At 41.3% G+C, this 21107-nt stretch overlaps 3 protein-coding genes across 5 annotated transcripts; 1 reads left to right on the forward strand and 2 right to left on the reverse strand.

Annotated features, from left to right (window-relative positions):
• Positions 1-1665: 1665 nt before the first annotated feature.
• On the reverse strand, positions 1666-9080 carry abcb9 (ATP-binding cassette, sub-family B (MDR/TAP), member 9). 2 transcript variants are annotated; one of them, XR_012178807.1, is made up of 12 exons: positions 8696-9080; positions 6986-7669; positions 6571-6685; positions 5231-5361; positions 4930-5135; positions 4641-4838; positions 4426-4554; positions 4136-4324; positions 3825-3998; positions 3272-3370; positions 2793-2929; positions 1666-2661 (listed from the first exon to the last, which is right to left on the reverse strand). XR_012178807.1 is itself a non-coding variant. In XM_073466856.1 (12 exons), the coding sequence occupies exons 2-12, from the start codon at positions 7659-7661 to the stop codon at positions 2335-2337; spliced, it is 2442 nt and encodes an 813-aa protein (XP_073322957.1). In that variant the 5' UTR covers positions 7662-7669; positions 8696-8766; the 3' UTR covers positions 2250-2334. The 2 variants fall into 2 exon arrangements, 1 of the variants encoding a protein (XP_073322957.1); XM_073466856.1 differs by having other exon boundaries at positions 2250-2661; positions 3211-3370; positions 8696-8766.
• Positions 9081-10686: 1606 nt separating this feature from the next.
• Positions 10687-14237, reverse strand: LOC140996070 (gypsy retrotransposon integrase-like protein 1). Its single transcript, XM_073466302.1, has 8 exons — positions 13913-14237; positions 13229-13422; positions 13026-13137; positions 12786-12924; positions 12445-12499; positions 12075-12332; positions 11877-11993; positions 10687-11228 (listed from the first exon to the last, which is right to left on the reverse strand). Exons 1-8 carry the CDS (start codon positions 14079-14081, stop codon positions 10971-10973), a joined length of 1302 nt encoding a protein of 433 aa, XP_073322403.1. The 5' UTR covers positions 14082-14237; the 3' UTR covers positions 10687-10970.
• A 1009-nt stretch (positions 14238-15246) lies between these two features.
• Positions 15247-20640, forward strand: ogfod2 (2-oxoglutarate and iron-dependent oxygenase domain containing 2). 2 transcript variants are annotated; one of them, XM_073467074.1, is made up of 7 exons: positions 15247-15486; positions 15574-15630; positions 16454-16564; positions 16653-16752; positions 16882-17006; positions 17412-17669; positions 18371-20640. In XM_073467074.1, the coding sequence occupies exons 1-7, from the start codon at positions 15349-15351 to the stop codon at positions 18632-18634; spliced, it is 1053 nt and encodes a 350-aa protein (XP_073323175.1). In that variant the 5' UTR covers positions 15247-15348; the 3' UTR covers positions 18635-20640. The 2 variants fall into 2 exon arrangements, with proteins under 2 accessions (XP_073323175.1, XP_073323176.1); XM_073467075.1 differs by having other exon boundaries at positions 16885-17006.
• The last annotated feature ends 467 nt before the right edge of the window (positions 20641-21107 follow it).

Here is a 21107-nt window from a genome sequence, read left to right on the forward strand (position 1 = left end):
ATCGCCGCTGAACTGGCAGTAATCCCTGTAAAGCACCGGCTGCAGCTTGTCTTCAATGCGTCTTTTCGATTAAATTTAATTTTAATCACTTTACTACACTAATAAAAGCAATAATACAGCTGTCTCTTAGTGTTTGTTTACATAATTATGATCACAGACTGGGTGCCCAAGCTTATCACTGGCAATAATCCCTGTAAAGCACCGGCTGCAGCTTGTCTTCACTGCGTCTTTTCGATTAAATTAAATTTTAAATCACTTTACTACACTAATAAAAGCAATAATACAGCTGTCTCTTAGTGTTTCTTTACATTACTATGATCACAGACTGGGTGCCCACGCTTATCACTGGCTGCATCTTGTATTCAATTCAACTCAAATTCATAACTGTGTAATAACATACATAATTTCATTTTCATTTTTCACATGCAGGTGCAGCTCAAAACATTAGAATATCATTGAAAAGTTCTTTTTTTCTTCCATAATTTAATTCAAAAAGTGAAACTGTATATTTAAGTGACATATTTCAAAAATCCAGTATTTCAAAATATTAGAATATTACATAAGACCAATCAAGAAAAGGATTTATAATACAGAGATGTCGACCTTCCTTAAAGTATGTTAATTTCAAGCTTATCACTGGCAATAATCCCTGTAAAGCACCGGCTGCAGCTTGTCTTCAATGCGTCTTTTCGATTAAATTAAATTTTAAATCACTTTACTACACTAATAAAAGCAATAATACAGCTGTCTCTTTGTGTTTGTTTACATTATTATGATCACTGACTGGGTGCCCAAGCTTATCACTGGCTGCATCTTGTATTCAATTCAACTCAAATTCATAACTGTGTAATAACATACATAATTTAATTTTCATTTTTCACATGCAGGTGCAGCTCAAAACATTAGAATATCATTGAAAAGTTTCATATTATCTAGGTTCATTACACATAAAGTGAAATATTTCAAGTCTTTTTTATTTTTTATTTTATCTCAAAATATTAGGCCAATAAATAATTTTAAAAAAAGGACTTATAATGCAGAGATGTCGACCTTCCATAAAGTATGTTAATTTATGCACTCAATACTTGGTCGGGGCTCCTTCTCAATGAATTCCCGCATCAATGCGGCATGGCATGGAGGCCCAGGCTGCTTTGATAACGGGCTTCGGCTCGTCTGTATTGTTGGATCTGGTGTCGCTCATCGTCCTTAGATAGATTCTCTGTGGGGTTCAGGTCAGGTGAGTTGACTGGCCAAGCAAGCGCAGTAACACACGGTCAGCAAACCAGTTACTAGTAGTTCTGGCACTGTGGGCAGGTGCCAAGTCCTGTTGGAAAAGGAAACCAGCATCTCCGTACAGTACAGAGGACTAGTAACTAGTGAGGACTAGTAAAATCCTTTTTTTTTGATTGGTTTTATGTAATATTTTGAGATACTGGATTTTTTCATGAGCTGTAAGCTGTAATCATCAACAATAAAACAAAAAAAGCCTTGAGATATTTCACTTTATGTGTAATGAATAAATTATATATGAAAGTTTCACTTTCTGAATTAAATTATGGAAAAAAATGAACTTTTCCATGATGCCCTCTGTATTGTAACATAAGAAACACATCCACAGGCCTATGTGCTGTAGATTTACATACATATACACACACTTTGCTTCTGGTTTAAAAGAATATATTTTATCTGCATTGTGCAATGGCAAAACCACAGGTGGTTATAGTGACTTTCAAAACACAACCAATGTGTCAGTCCAAGTTTACATCGACTGATATCTGAATGGGGGGTTTACAAGGAGACATTGAACGCAGCATTTGGTTTTAATCCAACATGTCTGTTTCCATAAAGGCCAACATGCGGTATATCTTTTAAACGTGTGTTTTTCATTTACAGTGATTTATACATCATGCATCTCTAGTGTCATTAATTGATTTATTCTCACAACAAAATAAATCTGTATAATGTGTCAACAGTGCAACAGACAAAGGCGTCTTCTCTTTGTAGTCATTATGGAGCTCTCTTCAAAAGAAACATAACATTCTGTGATATGTTTTGATACATTCAACTCCATATATTTAACTGAATAATGCCACTTAATTCACCTATAAGTACATCTTAACCTAAACTGGTTCTGACATGTAGTATGCATGATTATGGACACAAATACTTGGAGTGTTTGAAGTAGTCTGTGGTTCAACCTTTCCTTCTTGTTACATGAAAAATATTAGACTCCAGGCTACTGAACAGCTGCAACAAAATATCCCCAAATATTCCAAAAAGCTATGATCCCTCAGAAACATCCATCAGTCCACTTCCACGTACTGCAGATCATTCTCAACAGCGCAGGTTGCACTCGGACTCACTGCCGCTGCTGCTGCTGCTGCTGCCTTGTCGTCTCCGCTGCCTCCCACCATCAGACCTCCAGCTGAGTTTGTCAGACGGGCTGAGGTCCTTCTCCCCAGTCTCGATGCCTAGGACCTGCCTCTGCACCAGCTTACAGTAAAGCCCCCCACTGGCCATCAGCTGACTGTGAGGCCCCTGCTCGGCCACATGTCCCTTGTCGATTACGATGATGTTGTCCGCCTTCTCCACCGTGCTAAGCCGATGGGCGATCACCAACACCGTGTGCTCTTGCATAATGTTGTTCAGAGCCTCCTGGACCTGCAGTAGGTACAGCAGAGATTTAACAAAACTATCACAGAGAAGAAGCAACACACACAAAAAACTTAAGAGTTTATCATCCTGTACATCAGATTTCTTTTTGGCGTAAGTACGTGTAGCCTTTCACTTACGATGTGTTCACTCTCTGCATCCAGGGCGCTGGTCGCCTCGTCCAGGATAAGAACACGAGGGTTACGGATCAAAGCTCTTGCAATGGCCACCCTTTGTTTCTGGCCCCCCGACAGCTGGGTGCCTTTCTCTCCAACACCTGGGGAACGATAAGCAGCGATGACTCAACAGCATGACTTCATCTTTATGATGCACAGATGGCAGTCAGCTCAATGTCCTTCTGATTAAACAGTAATATGTAGTTACCCATTAGGTCTTTTAATCATTTTTTTTGGAGCATTTCTGCTTTAAACAGTTTTCTGGGACCTTATTTTCCTCCGAGAACAGCTTTTTTATTCACTTACGGTTAAGCTTATCACCTTTTTTCATTACTACAACACATCAATGGCTGAATCACAAATAAATGCATGTAGTGATTACTTGTCTCATAGCCTTTAGGGAGGGTGGTGATAAAATCGTGAGCATTAGCCTTGGTGGCAACCTGCGTCACAGCCTCCACTGGGGTGTCCGTCAGGCCATAGGTGATGTTCTCCTTGACCGTCCGAGCAAACAGCACCGGCTCTTGGCCCACAAGAGACACCTGCGGAAACGAAACAGAAAATGAATGGCACGCCCCCACAATGCACCCTGACACATTTCCGATCTGATCACTCAGACCACATTCACAGGTGGTCTGGGCTGCATGTGACCACATCCTTTTAGCAGTGTGTTTGCGCATGTGTCATGGACCGCAGTGAAGGGCCGCCTACTCAGCTGTCGTCCTCTGCAGAACGAGAAGAAGAAGCCACAACAACAGGCAGAATGGATTTGTAATGCATATTACATGTTTGGGCTCGCTTAACCCTCCAATGTTAGCAGCAGATGCTTGTGTCTCAACTGATTTCACCATTGAACTAGAAACCTCAATATTGTTAGACTCCCTTAAAAATGGCACAGTCTTGTGAGCTGTTACTTTTTGCTTTGTGTAAGAGACATAATTTCCATTTGTCCCAGTGATGTACGTGGTCTGAACAGCCTCCTTAATGTAGACTGACCGTGGAGTGGAAGTAGTCGTGCCTGAAGGTTTGCACTGGCTTTCCATCCAGCAGCACTTGGCCTTGCTGAGGAAGATAGAAGTTTTCCAGCAGACTCACACAGGAGCTCTTTCCGCTGCCTGAAGGTCCCACAAGGGCCGTCACCTTCCCGGGCGGCAGAGTGAACGACACTCCCTGCAAAACACACATCATCGAGGAGTGATTTCGTGAGCAAACGTGCAGCATAGAAGTCTAACACTGGTATCAATGGTAGCTGGAGCCAAACTGATCAGTCACAACACTTTATGGCAGCAAAATCCCTCAGAACAAACCTTGAGTATATCAGTCTCAGGGCGCATTGGGTATGCAAATGTGACGTCTTTGAATTCAACCAGCCCGGTGCATGTGTCTGGAGCCTCCGTGCCATCAGCTGGGTGTTTGGGCTCCCTGTCCAGGTACTCGAAAACCTTCTCGGCAGCTCCGACTCCCTGCATGAGGCCCGTGTACACTGATGCTATGTTCTGTAGATAAACCACATGTGACATCAGTTAAAGGGATTAGTGTCCTCTGAGTGTTTTCATATTCACACGATGAACGAACATTCATAAAACTGATGAAATACCTCGAGACACTCTCCCAGTTCAAGCATGTATATGAAGAAAGCTATCAAGGCACCACTGCTCATCTGCTTTGTTATGACAAGGTGACCGCCATAGTAGAGGATCGCAACTTCTAAAGCGAGCTCTGAGATCTGAAACACACACACAGAAAAAACACTGTAACATCTACATTTAGAGCTTCACATCTTCATTTGATGGGGCAACTGCTGAAACTTACACGACTGGACGACATGTAACAAGCGTAAGCCAGCGCTTGTTTTTTGTTGAGCTGGTACATGACCAGAAGCTTGGCATAGTACGAGTCTGCCTCCCCGCCCTCGTTAGCAAAGCTTCGCACGGTCCTCATGGCTGAAATCGTTTCTTCGGCAACTTTATTGGCCTCTGCTAGTGTTGTTTGCACCTCTTTGGTTAATTTCTGGGAAAAAAGAAAATACAAAAGATGTGAATTTTTTTATTTTATCTGCAGATTAAATGATCAACACAGACGCAGAGCTGAGCTGTTGTACCTTGTAGTATTCTCCATAAAGTTTAGAGACGAGGGCGATGAAAGGGAATCCCATGATGGTCACCAGCGAGAGCCTCCAGGACATCCCACACATGACGATGAAGTCGCCGGCGCCCTTGACGGCGTTCCGCAGGAAGATGTTGACGTTCTGGGAGATGAGGTCGCTCACCTGGGTGGTGTCGGATGACAGACGCGAAAGGATGTCACCTGCAGAGTGACAGAGGCATGTGAGGACATTAGAGGGACAGCATTTTTGTTGATAACATTTCAGGATGGATGCACGTGTGGTGTTTTTATATCACCTGTATGGTTTTCATCAAAAAAGGCGATCTCCTGTCTCATCAGAGTTCTGAAGAGATGGTTCCTGATTCGAAGGTTTAATCTGGCCATCGTCAGGGTGAAGACTCCTCCGCGTACTCCCATTGCGAGTGAGCTGAGGAGAGGATGGAAGCGTCATAAGCGTTTGGCTTTTTATTTTGGTTCAGCACATGTGACGTCCTGCCTCCCTCCCACCTCTGTGTACTGTCCAAGAGGGTTGGCAATAAATCACTAGTGTGATATATGAGACTATACTGTATATTGTAATATAAGTGTTGTCTCTTCTTGGTTTGAAAGGCTGCGTTACAGTAAAGTGACGTAAGATTTATCAAAATCTCATTGTGTTGATATTAGCACCAATATTGATGCGCAATCCTAGTATTGATGAAAGCTGCTCGTTCATTTATGTTAGCAGGAAAAGTGTAAAGTCAGGGGAAGTTTCGTAGTCCTGAAACATTTCTGGAGCTTCACGGCAAAACAGTGTTGCAGAATTCAACTAAACACCTGAAGTGGATGGGGACTTTTCTAAAAAACAACCGGAGAAAACATAAAATGGCTCCATACAGATCGTCCGGCGTAATCAAAGTCTCTGTGTTTGAAAAGACATATTTACAACCTTGACACGTGGTGGAACTTGAGCACCTACTTCAGACGGGGTGCGGTAATACACAATATTCACACCTTTGACGCACAGTTGTGCTCAGATGGTTTGCACGCTGACGGGACAGTGAAGACTCGGGTTATAAAGAGGGTGTACTTAACATCTTTTCAAATTCATTTGGGATCTTGGGGCTTCTGGAGCCTCTGATTACAGCGAGCAGGCTGTGAAGCTCCAGAAATGTTTTGTTGTTGAACTGAACTTGGGGGAGAGTAGATAAGGACTGAATTTTCATTTTTGGGTAAACAAATATTTAAAGGGGTACTATGTAGTTTTGGAGAAGAAACTCAAACTCAGAATTTTCATACTAATAGTATTTATGATGTAATAATAACACAAACTGAGAAATATTTATTTTTCCATAAGTGAAGAAACGAGCTGTTCTCAGAGGAAAATCAGGTCCAAGAACACTGTTTGAAGCTAGAAAGGTGGCAGGGTCCGCCACATATAAACAAAGTAAAACAGTATGCTAAAAAATGTTGATGACAGTTGACAACATAAGAGTCCTGGTTAGCAACACGTTCAAATAGACAAATACCTGTGTCTCTGTAATTATAGTGTCTCTTTCAGGCCAGTTATTTTATTTTGAAAGTGCACACAGGAACACAGTGATGACGTACATCACACCCGACCCATTCACCCCTGATATCACCTGTAGATACTCACCTGACTAAGGCGAGTGTGAACAGTGTGAGCACGGGCTTAGCAAGATGCTCCATGCTCTGTTGAACCACAATGCTGTCTATAGCTTTCCCGTACCAGTAAGGTATGAAGATCTCACCTGCAGGTTACAGAGAGATGGAAACATGAAAACATGAAAACAAAACCTTGTGTATCCGAATTTCTTCATTTTGACACTAAAGATTAGCCGCTGTTGCACTTGATGAGAGAAATCTGTGTAATCCGGAATGAGTCAGACGGTCATAAACTATCAACTAGTACTTAAACACAACAGTGGTTCAAAGACGCCGATGACCTATTTCACATGAGTGTTGCAATCCTTAGTAACAGAAAAAGTTAAACATTTGATGGAGCTGAACTTCGGACATCTGATTCATATTTCTTTATCTAAGACACTCACACACAGAAGAGATGAGGAGGGAGATGACGGCTAACGATAGCAGCCCACCATCCTTCCTGGAGTAGGACAGCAGACGCCCCAGTGTTGCCCCAGAGCTCGTGTTCTCCTTCTCCGTCATCTTCTTCCTCCTCTCACCCCCCACCTCCTGCTCCTCCTCCTCACCAGCTCCTTCCACGAGCTTTTCAGTGTCCTCAGAGTGCCCTCTACCTCCACTGCTGCTGCTGCGACTGCTCGCTGATTTGGACTGCATCCCCAGCAGCCTCCAAAACAGCATGACACCCACAGAGGAGGCACAAGTCCAACATATCAAGCTCAGGACCCAGGGCCGATGGGTCAGCGCCGGAGCTCCCTCAGCTGGCTCAGTCAGCATCAGCAGCTTGGCCAGGGTGTAGGTGATGAAGACCAAACAGATGAAGACGGTAAGGGGGGTGAATTTAGCTGCCCTCGGTGGGCCGTCTTCTCTATTCCATGACACCCCGATGGAGGCTCCCAGCAGGAGGCAGGTTCTGAGCAGGACGGTCCCCCAGAGGTCCAACGTTGACTCGAGGACGTTAAAGTTCAGGGTTTCCTCTTTGAATATGCTCAAGTGTGATCCATGTGTGTACAGGACGGTCGTCACTACCACGTCCAGGAGGGTGAACGACACAGTGCAACTCACAGCTACTTTGAGGCCCATGCTGTTATCTGGAGAGTTAAACAGAGAGTAATGATCAGTACTACCAGCATAGCATAGCCTATGCAAATAAACGGATAAGTTTATTACACAAATAAAGAAATATCCTCATGTATAACGTTTGCCGAATGAACAAGCAGGCCCAAATAGTTACAAATATGTTGTATACAGCATTTCACAAAGTTCATACAGTGTCTCTTCACACAGCAAGTCTTTAAATTGAGCTTTTTTTTAAGGGAATCTGGTGACTTTTGCCACATCTTCTTTTTCCAAAAGAAGTAGCCTATATTGGGTACTGTTTACATTTTACCTATCTATATCATTAATAGGCGATTGGTTGATTATCGGGGCAGCAAATTTAACAAATGTGCTACTTTGGATCTGATGCAACATCCTCTCAACACAATGTTCTGCCCACAACAATATCTGATTGGTGGCACGTGATAAATTATAGCCTATGAACACTGACTAATCTGAATCTGCAAAGTAACTAGTAACTAAATTCATCAAATAAATGGAGTTGAGAGGAAGTACAGCACTTGAGTAAATTGTACTGTAGTTTTATTTCATGCTTAGGGTCACGGTGAGAATAGTGGTGGTCCTGCTTAACCTGTTTGAACAAGATCAGGCACAGGGCTGAGGGCCACGTAAACCTGTCTGACCCTTAGGGGGCTCCTTAACTTGATCACTCTTTGTTGAAGATTTTGACACAAAGATTTTCACTTTTACTGCAAATGAATATCGGTTTTCAGTCTCCTTGCCTTCTAATATTCAGAATCAGCCCTGAAAAAGCCACATCGGTCGACCTGTAATCATTAATGTAAAAATGCTCATAAGAATGAGAAATTATTAATTTATAAAGAAGTTTATTCAGTGTATTAGAGACCCCCCCCTTGCTGTCATGGCAGCTCAGCTCTCATTGACAAAAAAAAACCCCACTCCAGCTAGATTAAAGTGCAGATAATCCTTACATTCATACTGCAGAAATTATTCCTGGACATTTTTAGATCTCAGAATTGAGCAGTGATGACACTTACTTTTATTTTGAAGGAGTGCACTTCCGGTGTACTGCGGCTGGTTGCCTTGGTAAAGATGAAGTGTCCTATAAATAAATAAATAAAACTGTTAAACTATAATCTGTCAGAGGGCTGGAGGTGAGTGTCCTCTGCGGCTGCAGCATCGATCTGAAACACATTCCTACAAATCATTAGCTAGCTGTGTAAGCTAGCTGTTAGCCCGGCGTTGAGCTGTGTTGCGTCAGGTTTCAAACTTCCTCCCGTGTTGTTTTTAAAATCCCATGTCCAGCCAGCTGTCCTCGGGAACATTAAATAATTTACTGCGCTCTTTCTTTTTTCATTTTAAACACATACAGCGGCGTAAAAATGGAGGCTAACAGGCAGAAACCGCGTCTCAAACTGAGCTAAGTTTGACAGATGGAGCCAGGGGGACACCGGTATCCAAGATCGTCTATTTTAAAGAGGATGCACAGCTCTCAGAGACAGTTACCTGACAACAACCAACAATGGCAATTATTATTATTATTATTATTATTATTATTATTATCATTATTATTATTATTATTATTATTATTAGCTGAGACAGTTATGTCAGTATTGTAAATACAAAGTTATAGCCTACTTGGCATCAATCATATCAAGTCACATTTAAAGAGAAGAACACTCACCCTCACAGTTGTCCTGAAATGTTAAAAATAAGTCTTCAAATCATCCACTTATCCTTATAAATTGTTATTTCACGTGTCCCCTCGGTCTGTTTGTATTTGTTAAAAAAGACACAAGGCTCCTGTGTCTCTTAAATCTAACCATACATTTCAGAGCACGGATAATGGGGCAGAATGAAACCTCTTCTCGCCTCTCTGATCTCAGTTGTTGCGGAAGTGAACGTGCCGTGGCTCCTCCCACCAGGTATTTTTAGTGAGCGTTCAAGAGCCTCGAGCGAAAACAAACTTGATGGGAGGACTTTTACTGTCCAGAGTGTAAAAATAGAGCAATTTTTAATCAAATTATAGTATCTGGTCAATTTGAGCATTGTGATAGTTGGTTACTAAAACTCAATAGTATTTTTAAGTCTCCCTGAGGAGTAATAGCCATTAATAATTGATTATTGATCATGTGTATGTTATTTCTGAATTAAATGTGCAGTATGTTTGAGGAATATTCACATCAGACATCTAGACTTTACACTAACACATTTTAAAGGTGCACTCTGTAGTTTTGGGGAAGAAATGTTACTCAGAGGGAAAAGATCTTCATTGACAGATTTTTTTTATGTCCAAACAAACTGAATAATCAAACTCTTTGTTTTCATAACTGACTAAACTGACCGTTAAGGACAACACAATTTCATACTGTTTTACTTTGTTTATATGTGGCGGACCCTGCCACCTTTCTAGCTTCTAACAGTGTTCTGGGACCTTATTTTCCTCTGAGAACAGCTTGTTTATTGACTTATGGGAAAAAAAAGTTTGTATTATAACCTCATTATTATTGTAAATATTAAAATTCTGAGTTTGAATTTTTTCTCCAAAACTACATAGTGCCCCTTTAAAGTTGCAATAGTGATACTTCAGTTGTTTAGGAGAATGCAGCAACGTTGTTTTGTTGTGAAGGTCCAGAAATGTTTTATGGACTAAGAAAACCTTCACCTTGCTTTCCATCAGCATGAGGGGAGGAGACAATGACAGAATTTTCATTTTTGGGTGAACTGTTCCTTTAATGTTTACATAAATTAACTACTGTTCTAGCAAACATTTGGAAACTGAAACTCTGACATTATTGCCAACATATTCTCAATGTCTGAGCACATTCAGACTCTGGTATCTGGTGGTGGTTTGTCCATAAGTATAAATCACAATGCCTTGTGAACTTTATTAATAAAAGCATGTGAAAGTGCGTACTGGTTCATGTAAATCCAGTTATTTTAAAGATAAAGACTCCACTTAATAACACTAACAAACACTCAGGAGCAAACTCTTACTTCCCACCATGTAGTGACAAAACACCAGGGCTTAAAAATGAAGCAATAGATTTATTTTAAAGTACCGTAGCTGAAAAATCTTTTGTATGACAAAAGTGAAAACAAATAAATTAACAACATTTTCATGGGAAACTGCTTTTTTGTTGGGAAAGCTCAACAGTGCATGTGGGTCAGTGTTACTGCCATTTCTTTGACCAGATTCTGTCCAATATCTGGTTTCCCGTCCGATCCGTCAAAGACTTGAGGCGGCTCCTGACAGCATGTAGTCGTGCTCCACTGATGTGTCCTCTCCGCACTGTTTTCACACCGTCCTCCTCAGTGGACGTCAGCCTCGGCTAAGTGATACGCTAACTCGGTCTTTATGTCCTCTGAGCCGCTCTGCTCGGTGGCCAGCACCGTCTCAACAGGAAAGGACAAATATAAACTCTCTTTCAGTTTTTTCGGGGAGGGCGAGTCTCCTGCACCGAACAGAGGATCTGCGATTTTAAAGGTCATGGAGGGGATGTTGTGTGTCCTCCGCTTGGCGTTCTTCTTCTTCTCTTGTTTGTAGGCTGCGTTCATACTGGCTATTACCTAGAAGTGGAAGACACACATTCAGACACAGAACAGAAGGGATGTAGAAAAGTAAAAAAAAACAGACATATAACATCTGAGCTGACCATATGTTACACACAGCCAGTTATGTTAATTAGTTAATTAAGGTTACAGATGTGTGTATTTGTAAATTTTTATGTTTGCTGTCTCACAACACATTAGTAAAACTAGTGTTAAGTCATGTAGTAAATGTGTTCACAAGAGGTGAAGATGCATAATCATAATGACCTAACTGTGTCCAACATGTCATGATATGTCAAGTATCCTGACCGAGGGACATAAAAAATATACCTAATTGAACATGAAACTTCCTGCCGCTGATGCAATTGCCGCGTCGTCCTAAAAAATAAATAAAATAATCTCCAAAATATCAACAAGGAGTCGACCGTCCAAGAATCAGCAACCAAAGTTAGCTACGTGCTGTCAGACAAGCTCGTTAAACAGAGCAAGACTTTCACTGATGGGGAATTTTATGAAAGACTGCCTGGTGGAGGCAGCGAGGATACCGTTTGACTGTTTGGATTTTCTCATCTGCAATACAGACCCTTTTTGCAGTGTGTGTCGGTGTTGGTTTTCCTTTTCTTCAGAACTGATTGTATCAATACAAGACAAAGCAACATGACTTACCAGCTGTTTCACAGAGTTCTGCTGCTCCTGCATTATTGTCATATACGTCGAGGCCTTCTCCTTTGTGGAATACATATCCTGCTCTTGGTCGTCATAATTCAGGAGGCTCAGTGACGTCTAGAGGGAAGGAAAGAAAATTAGTGATCAGAAACAAACCACACTGTTAGATTTGTTTTATCTTAACAAGGGAGTCTGGACCTCATTTGGTAAATTAGCCATCCTGTTGAACATGAGGGAATAAGGTGTGAACTTGGTTGTAGGGTTGGTGGACGTCCTGAACAGACACAGCACCGGGTCCAGGAAGTCGTCCCAGTCGGCCTGCTTCTCCGTCACCATCTGCACCACGGCGTCCTTCAGTAAAGTACAAGTGCAGTCGTGCAGCGGGTTGAGCTGAGGATGATCCAGAGGGGACACCTTCTGCACGATGCTCCACCTGTCGCACAGCAGCTTCGTCACCTAGGAAACACACAGCAGGAGCAATGAGAAAACTGCCCGACAACAGCAGCGCTACAATCTCATCCTCTCATTCATCAGTTTATTTAAATATACTTTGTGACTCACATCTCACCTCATCACAGAAGTCAGCATTCTGCGTGCACACTATTGTTTTGGGGGCACCAAACCTGATTAAACAGAACAGAATTAATTCAAAATCAGGTTTCAGAATAGTGTAATTTTGTGTGTATCAACACGGGTTAGAATAAAATATTAGCATCCTAAAAGTGGCCGTTCTTTAAAGATTTGGAGGCAAATCGTGGCAAGAATTAAATTATGTCACACACATTGAATAATTTGGTTTTAAATGGTCTCATGTAGTAAAGAAAATCAAACATGCTGGCAAAATACATTTTAAAAAACCCTCGTTTAAACCTCAGTATGATTAGTCAAGATTTTGTGAAATGTTTTCACCTGTATATGCATTTGGAAATACATCGCGCAACAGAGAGAGCATCTGTCTTTTGCACTGGAAAAGCTTCTGGCCATTTACTAAAGTAATCAATAAGGACTGTAACCTTGGTGTTGCCTTGCTGGGTCTCTGGGAAAGGACCTGGTGAGAGAACAGAGGACAGACAGCAGGTCTCAAAAGTGTGAAAAGAAATCGTACAGTAAAAAAAATAATACTTTGATGGATTTAATTGAGGCACAAACCTATAATATCAATCCCAACAATCTCCCAAGGTGCGTCCACTTTTATGGGCCGGACAATCCTCGCCAGGTTTTTACTCCTCTCCGTGTGCTGACAGGTGTCACATACTTTTATCTGAAACAGCAGTTATCATGAATGTTAGACAGTTTTGTCTTTATGTCCCAGAGATGTTAACAGAACACCAAAGACATAAAAATGTGTGTACCCAATCCACCACGTCCTTGATGATCCCCAGCCAGTAGTACTTGCTCTGGATCCTGTGGACAGTCTTCTTCTGGCCCAGGTGATGACCGATGTCGTTAAAGTGGCAGTCGAGGAAAATCTGCCTCTTCCTCTCGGCCTCGATGACCACCTCCCTCTTCTCCTCCTTCTTGGGTCCCACATAGTACAGCTTGCCCTCTTATAAAAGACATGTGTGATGAGAACATGTGACATCCTGACACTGAGGCACCTGCAGACCCCTTCATGAGTACTTGCGGCCAAACTCAATTCAAAGAAATGAGTATTTAATGTGGTCTTGCTCATCTTGACAGGTAGACAAACAGATGAAACACAACTTTTACTGTGAAAAGCAGTTCAAGTCCATTCCTCAGTTCGGCTTACACTTTATTTACCAAACTCCACTTATATCCAGAAAATCTTCTATAACTTAAAGCCAGTTTTAGAAGTTGAGATATACCTGATATACAGTGCTGGGTATGTTTAAACTCTCACTTAGTGTGCCGAATTTTCTACAGGCTCCTACAGATTCATAAAATATACAAAAATATGTCCCACAAGATATATACTTCTTTATACATTAAAATTGCACGTTTTTTAAATGGACGTTCGTAATGTCAGCTAGAGAAAAGGCAAAGCATTCTCAGTGGGTTTTTCCAGGAATCCTCACCGTCGATGATGAACTTCTGGGCGTATCGTTTGAGATTCTTCTTTCGTAAAGGGTTCATGGTCTGAGGGAAGCAGCCTTTAGCCACGAAAGTGTAAATGTCACCGAGTTTATTGGAGCTGGACTCGACCACCTCCTCCTCAGCCACCTGCAACGACTCCACGCTCAACATTTCCGCTCAGACTTTACAAAAGTAGCACAACGGACCGCGGTTACAAACCTCAGCAAACATAAATATGCTAGCTGCTAATCGGCATATTTAATAGCCGTGCTAGCCGCTGCTAACGACGACAGTTAATCCGCAACAGATCACAACATGACGGCACAAAGCGTGTGTTTGGCTCCTCTCTTCTTCTTCTACTGTTGATCTTCTGCGGTTGGCATGTACTTTTTAGGGTTAGCGCCCCCTTCGCCCCCTGCTGGACATCCAGTGGTACTACAACTTGGCCATTCTTTTTTTTGTTTGTTTGTTTTTACTTTTTTAATAATTATTATTTACAAAATTCAAATTTACAAACTGTAAGGCAACAATTAATTACAGTTTCAAAGTGTAAAAGAGTGAACAGACACTTAACTCATAAAATAAGATTTTAACACAAGGCAAAACAATATAAAGAAAGTAAATATCATAAAAAAAAACAGGAAAATAAAATAATAAAACAATAAATAAAGGCATTACATTGATAATGTCATTTTCTAATAATACATAGAGATCTTTGGCACAGTTGGACTTTTTGGATGAATTTCAACAGATTAAATATTTATAAAGTTTTATTTTCAATATCTTAATCTCAAGCATCAGTATGCTCCTGTGTTTTCTACAGTTTTCCTTTGACTCATTTGTGTTCCTGGTCAAACTGTTACCACAACTGTACAATCTCCATTGGAAACAATATAGTAAATTAAATGTTTAATTAAAAAAAAATGTCAAGACTTTACGTGGGTTAGGTGTCTTCTTACAGTAATATTATGTCTCTGCCCTGTAGTGGTCAAAATGTTTAACTACAAGTGTCAATTTGGTGATAAGAAATACTAGAAATAACAGAGTGGCACATTCTCCATTATTGCTAATGTATTAGTCTGTTTAATACACTGATGAGTGGTATTTGTGCTATTAGAGGCACATATTTAAACAGAGATGTTACACACTATAACCTGAGCTTGTGGAAACTTAACTTAATTTAACTTAATTTAAATTAACTCATTTTAAGTATTAATGACAAATAATGTACTTGTTTTGCTGTTGTTAGTCACCCTCCTCACCAGGTGGTGGCGGTAACGCGCCGATTCGTTCTTTATCGCCAATAAAACGAAGAAGAAGAAGCAGCGGCAGCAGCAGAAGAAGAAGAAGAAGAAGTGTTGTTGTTTTGCTTGTTGCAGCTCGTCGCTGAACGTTTCCTGCGTGTTTTACTGAGGTTATTTCTTCTGAACGAGCTGTGATGACAACCGAGGAAACCGACGAACATCCTCAGTTTTATTTCTGCGACTGTTTCACGACTGACAACTTTTTCCTGGAGGACTACAGCCTCCATGTCCGCTTCGTGTCGGAGCAGCAGTTCAGACTGGACTATGAAGCAGTGAGTCACATTTTAACAACGTGTTAACAGTGTTTGGAGCGACATGACATGACATGACTGACACCTGGGTTCATTGTTGCTGTGCAGCTGCTGAGGAGGCTGGGCTGTGTGACGGACCCACAGTTTGAGGATGTGCTTAACAAGGTAAGAGAGTGTGTGTGACCAAGAAAACAACAACAACAACAACAACAACAACACAACAGGGTCTCAAATACTAACTCACAATACGATAAACGATTCACGATACATTGCTCGCGATAACGATAATATCACGATACAGCGATTTTTGCAATAATCGTGACATTTCAAGACAATCATCTGACAACACATCACAACATCTGTCTGACTGAAGAATACAAAACACCCCTCGAAAGGAAAAGTGTAGGAATTATGTATTTATTCAGTTACTAAACTAGTTATTAAATACAATTTTGAGGTACTTTACTTGAGTATTTCCTCTTTATACTTCCTCTCCACTACATTTATTTGATAACTGTAATTACTAGTTACTTTGCAGATTCAGATTACTCAGTATCTGACTACTCATATTGTTGCAGGCGGGACATTGTGCGAGACGAAGCTGCATCAGAGCCAAAGTAGCTCATTTATAAATTAAATAAGTTTATTTTAAAGGCGATCTGACAGAAAAATCTCAGATATCTATAATCGGAAAACATGCTGAATATCGGCCCCGATAATCTGTCTGCCTTTAATTTATTCACTGTATTGTGCTTAGTGTCTCGTGTGCCATCGTTTCAATGTAAAATAACAATAAACTGGCAAAAGCTGAAGTCGTATACGACAGTAAATGAAGATCTTCGGGTTTTGGACGTCACTTTGAGCTCTGAGAAATCGTGATGAGCATTTTCCATGTTCTTTGACATTTTACGGACTAAACAATTAATAATTGTGTAAATAATCAGCAGACAAACAGATAATGAAGCTAATCATTAGTTGCTGTGTTCAGATTTCACAGGAAGTGGACCGACGAAGGCGTCTCGACGCGACTTCTGCTGAGAGAGCTGCCGCTATAAAAGACGTGTACCAGCCTCTCCATCCTCACGTCTACCACCTGCAGGTATTTACCATGTCAGCCGCTGCGCGTAGTGTCACTGATGTGTCGTGAACGCCACGCTGAGACACACCTGCACCCCTCTTCTCCTCAGGAGTCCTACCTCGCACCGAAGTTCAAACAGCTCGTCGAGTACTGTCGAAGCAGCGACGCCAGCGTGGAAGGTCTCTTGGACTCGTTGGAGGAAGAGGCAGGTGAGCTGGAAAGTGCTTGTTTTGACTGAGGTTTTAATGCCTTGGAAGTCTGTTATTATTTGTATTATTAGCTATAAAAAAAAGTGTTACATGGAACATCTGTTTTTCTTTCCCGTCCTCCTGTTGAAGCAGGGAGAGTGTATCGCTTCCCCATGTTTGAGAAGAGCTTCTGCGAGGAGCTGGTGGAGGAGCTGGAGCACTTTGAGAAGTCCTCCGCCCCCAAGGGACGACCCAACACCATGAACCATTATGGGGTAATGTCTCTACGCCTGCCGGCCATTTAATCACCGCTCAGTCATTCATATTTCATCTCTATTGTGCCAGGATATCTGAGTGCTTGACCTACTGTGGTCCCATCAGTCATGAAATATGTAAAGCAGGTTCATGTGGGCACTTTGATGGATTTTCTAAGAAAGTCAAGGAGAATAAGTGCTAATTTCACAGTAACATGCCTGTAGTGTATGGCTTAAAAATTAATTGCACTATACGGCTGCTAGCCAAGACGGAGCCCCTCGTCTGAGACACTAAATTAGGAAGATATAAAATGTTAAAGCCATGAAAGAGCTCTGTATTAAATATGTATAGATGTAAGAAGATCAGAAGGATATGTCCGAAGTCCTTTTATTCATGATATTCTCCTCATTTTCCTTCTGGTCCAGATCCTCCTGAACGAGCTGGGCTTCGACGAGGGCTTCGTCACGCCCCTCCGAGAGCGCTACCTGCGTCCGCTCACCTCCCTGCTGTACCCGGACTGTGGGGGGCGCTGTCTGGACAGCCACAAGGCCTTCGTCGTTAAATACGACATGAACGAAGACCTGGACCTGAGCTACCACTACGACAACGCAGAGGTCACCCTGAACGTGTCCCTGGGCAAGAACTTCACTGAGGGAAACCTTTACTTTGGTGATATGAAACAGGTGAGATGAAACAGAAAATAAGGTTAGAAATCTAGACTATAAGCTGTTAACAACAATATCAATATATTGCTTTTAAGCAGCTGGATGCACAGTGTAGTATTGTCCCCATGAACACTGTATAGGTTTATATGGAGTAAATAATATGTATGTTACGATATACCGTGTTTATTATAATTGTACGTAAGCTGATAAGAAAATGACCCTTTTTCTCGCATTATTTATTACCTCAGGAAACATTATCCTGATGAGTTTATGGTCTTAATCTCTTGTTTCAAGCTTTCTTTAAGTTATGCTCCCATTTAGAGTAAATTAGGCTTCAGGGCGTGGCTACCTCGTGATTTAAAAGTCGTCGCCAAACGTGTTTTCACGTCCCAATATGCTCACTTTTGGGTCGGGTCTTCAAAACTCGGGTCTTCAAAACAAGAGGTGACATCACAGGTGGTTTACACTTCAGCTGTTTACTGGAGAGGACTTATTTAAATCGTATTTATCATATTTAAAGAGTTTTTCTTTCAAGTATACCCTTTCAGTCTATTTTTTAATTGTTGCTGATAGTTTTAGAAACATGAAAACACCAAATCTTACCAGATTTACTATAACAAATTACTATAAAAGCAGCAAATGACTATTGTGAGATCAGTGTAATCCATGCAGAAATGTTCAGTCCCATCTAAAGTTGGTGGATTTGTCGCCCCCTGCAGGTGCCTTTAAGCGAGACAGAGTGTTCAGAGGTCGAGCACAGGGTGTCCGAGGGTCTCCTCCACCGGGGCCAACACATGCACGGGGCCCTGCCCATCTCCTCCGGCCAGCGCTGGAACCTCATCATCTGGATGAGAGCCTCGCAGGAGCGCAACAAGCTGTGCCCCATGTGCAACAAGAGGCCGACGCTGGTGGAAGGGGAAGGCTTCGCCGACGGCTTCACCAAACACTCTGCGACGCTGAATCCTTCGTGTGTGCTGACGTGACGTGCTGGTGTTAATAAAGCCACCGGGTGGAAGTATCAAAGACACACTGTGGCAGACAGTAATGAATGCTGCCGCCTTGAAAATGATTTAGGTTCATCCAGTCTAAGTTCTCTGTCAGGTGATTTAATAGACAGTTTGATAGATGTAGAATTAATCAAGACGACACTGGGTGACTGTAGAAAGTCATTAAATGGAGTTAATTAAATTAACACTTTGACTGTATTCCAAATTGGAATGATGAATATTTATGATCTTTACTATTAATAATAGCAGTGGTATTAATACAATTCTGTGTTTCAGACCTTCAGAGTAGTGATGAGACTTGAATGAAAAAAAAAACATATTATTACTGTGTCTTTATATGAACCGAGGGCAGTACATCTTCCACACTGGCCAAAAAATCCACTTACACCCGCTGACATCTGGCTTTAATGTTCAGTGTGAATGTAAATGATCAGGAAAACAACGCCGGTGAACACGCTAGTTTTACTCTGCTTTTCAGGCGCGATGCGATGACGTGTGTTGAAGTCAATGCTGCCGGCTTGTTGAGATCTTTTTTGTCTCTGCAGTCGACGCTGAGTTTTGAAGAGAGACTGAAGGTAAAGAGACTCATCGGAGATCAGAAAGAGATGAGACATCTCACTCGTTAGCAGCTTCAGTTATTAGCTCCAGTGTGTTTAATTCAGAATATTATTGATTGAGACTTTTTCTGGATTTAGTCTGATGAGGTTGATGATCTGCTGCTTTCTACTGTTCCCTGTTTTCCAGCGTATTCGTGATCACGAAGGGGGAAAAAAAACTCGCCCACCGGTAATGTGAACGCAGTTAATTGCAGATTACTAGCGGGTTTAAAAAACCTGCGTATACACCTCTTTTCCTTGTAAAAGTGGTGTAATACTGACTAACCATAGTCTGTTAAACTAAGTTTTTGAAACTAAACTACATTTATGACCAAAAGAAAGGAATCTAGTAAACATGGATGTAAAGAAGCCGCCAGGTCTGCCATTTTTGTGGACAAACCGTGTAATCGCATCACGTGACGCACATCAGCCGAAAAATACTTTCTCCTCTGAGTTTACATTGTGAAAGAAGCACAACCCCTGGAAAATGACTAATTTCCCGATCAGGATTTGATCCATTTTGTCCGATAACATTTGTAAAGTCTTGAAGAGCTACATGATTAAATCATTTAATTGCAGTTCAAGTGAGCAGGGGGCTAAACCAAAAGTTAGCCAGCTGGACCAGCTTATTTGGTTCTTACAATCTATGGATGTCGATGGTACAATATTAAAAAAATCTGCTTTTTAATTGTCATGAGGAAGGACATTTTCTCAGACCTCAAGGACAGACACAAAACACTTCAGTGAGAAACACTGAGCGGAAACACATCCTGTTTGTTCACAAGCAAACTCCACAGAGCACCTTTTAATTGTATAATTGGTCACATCTGTCAGATACCGGATCTTTTTTATAAGGTCAGTTCTGGTGCCAGTAGCTCTTTTAATAAACACATCCAGTACAGAATCGTTCCCCATAAATGTTCATCTGTCAGTGACGGTTGTCAGAAGTCAACAATGCTGATATTAAACCGTTCCTCTGCCGGTATAACGCGCTTGTTTTTCTCATAAGCTTTCTCATAAGCTGCGACAACCTGAGCTTACTGTTTTCTGAGTGTTGCTGATCGGCAGTCTGGATCAGGAACATCAGAAGACACATCCGTGATGAAGTGTATTTTACTTCTGACGGCGCCGAACCACACATTTCTTAGTCGTGCTGTAGATCTGAGGATGTTCAACACAGGAGAAGCACACGATTTGGAATAATGGAATTTTAATTACATGAATTATATCGGTCAGTTCATGAACATCCATCACGTGTGAGCTTTCACGTTATTGTCATATGCATGTGGTGTTGTGTGGAAGTGAGTTATGTTCTCATACAGAGTCACAAATATAAACCTGTACGCTACATCTTGCAAAATAAATCGATCCTTTGCAGCAACATCACGTCTTTTTTGGTTGTTTCTTTTTGTTTTCCGGGTTAATGTGCCAATATGGAAGTGTTGAACTGGAGGGAGACGGGGGGGAAGGAGAGTGTTTCTCTGGGATCAGAGGCACAAAACAACATATTCAAACAAACACAATATACAAAGGCTAATATAGAAGAAGGCATGGCTTTTTACAGTCGATGTTACAACCTCGTTATCAATAACTTTGTGCCTGTTTTCACGTTTCCTGCTGCAAACTCAAACTCTGTAGACGCAGGCTGATGTGAAGTTATTGTACAATAGGTTCTGACATTTGTAGTAACTGTATAATAGTACAGTATCGATAGCTAGGATGTATTAAGATAAATATTTTCACATCAAATATAATATTCCTATACAGCACATACACATAAATATTTCCTCTCTTATTGTGGCTATTTACATCATACAAGTAAATAAATAAATTTAGTATTTAATATATTGTTC

The sequence above is a fragment of the Pagrus major genome, chromosome 5 (genome assembly GCF_040436345.1).
Source record: "Pagrus major chromosome 5, Pma_NU_1.0".
Lineage (NCBI taxonomy): Eukaryota > Metazoa > Chordata > Actinopteri > Spariformes > Sparidae > Pagrus > Pagrus major.

Excerpts from the sequence above, each read along its gene's own strand:
- LOC140996070 (XM_073466302.1), bottom strand. The coding sequence starts at position 14,081 with ATGTTGAGCGTGGAGTCGTTGCAGGTGGCTGAGGAGGAGGTGGTCGAG. Across the intron at positions 13,138-13,228 it reads TCAAGGACGTGGTGGATTGG|ATAAAAGTATGTGACACCTG; the intron begins GTACACACATTT and ends CTGCTGTTTCAG. Across the intron at positions 12,925-13,025 it reads TGTTGGGATTGATATTATAG|GTCCTTTCCCAGAGACCCAG; the intron begins GTTTGTGCCTCA and ends TTCTCTCACCAG.
- ogfod2 (XM_073467074.1), top strand. The coding sequence starts at position 15,349 with ATGACAACCGAGGAAACCGACGAACATCCTCAGTTTTATTTCTGCGAC. Across the intron at positions 15,631-16,453 it reads TTGAGGATGTGCTTAACAAG|ATTTCACAGGAAGTGGACCG; the intron begins GTAAGAGAGTGT and ends TGCTGTGTTCAG. Across the intron at positions 17,007-17,411 it reads ACACCATGAACCATTATGGG|ATCCTCCTGAACGAGCTGGG; the intron begins GTAATGTCTCTA and ends CTTCTGGTCCAG.
- abcb9 (XM_073466856.1), bottom strand. The coding sequence starts at position 7,661 with ATGGGCCTCAAAGTAGCTGTGAGTTGCACTGTGTCGTTCACCCTCCTG. Across the intron at positions 4,839-4,929 it reads TTTATGGAGAATACTACAAG|AAATTAACCAAAGAGGTGCA; the intron begins GTACAACAGCTC and ends CTTTTTTCCCAG. Across the intron at positions 4,555-4,640 it reads GTTACATGTCGTCCAGTCGT|ATCTCAGAGCTCGCTTTAGA; the intron begins GTAAGTTTCAGC and ends TGTGTGTTTCAG.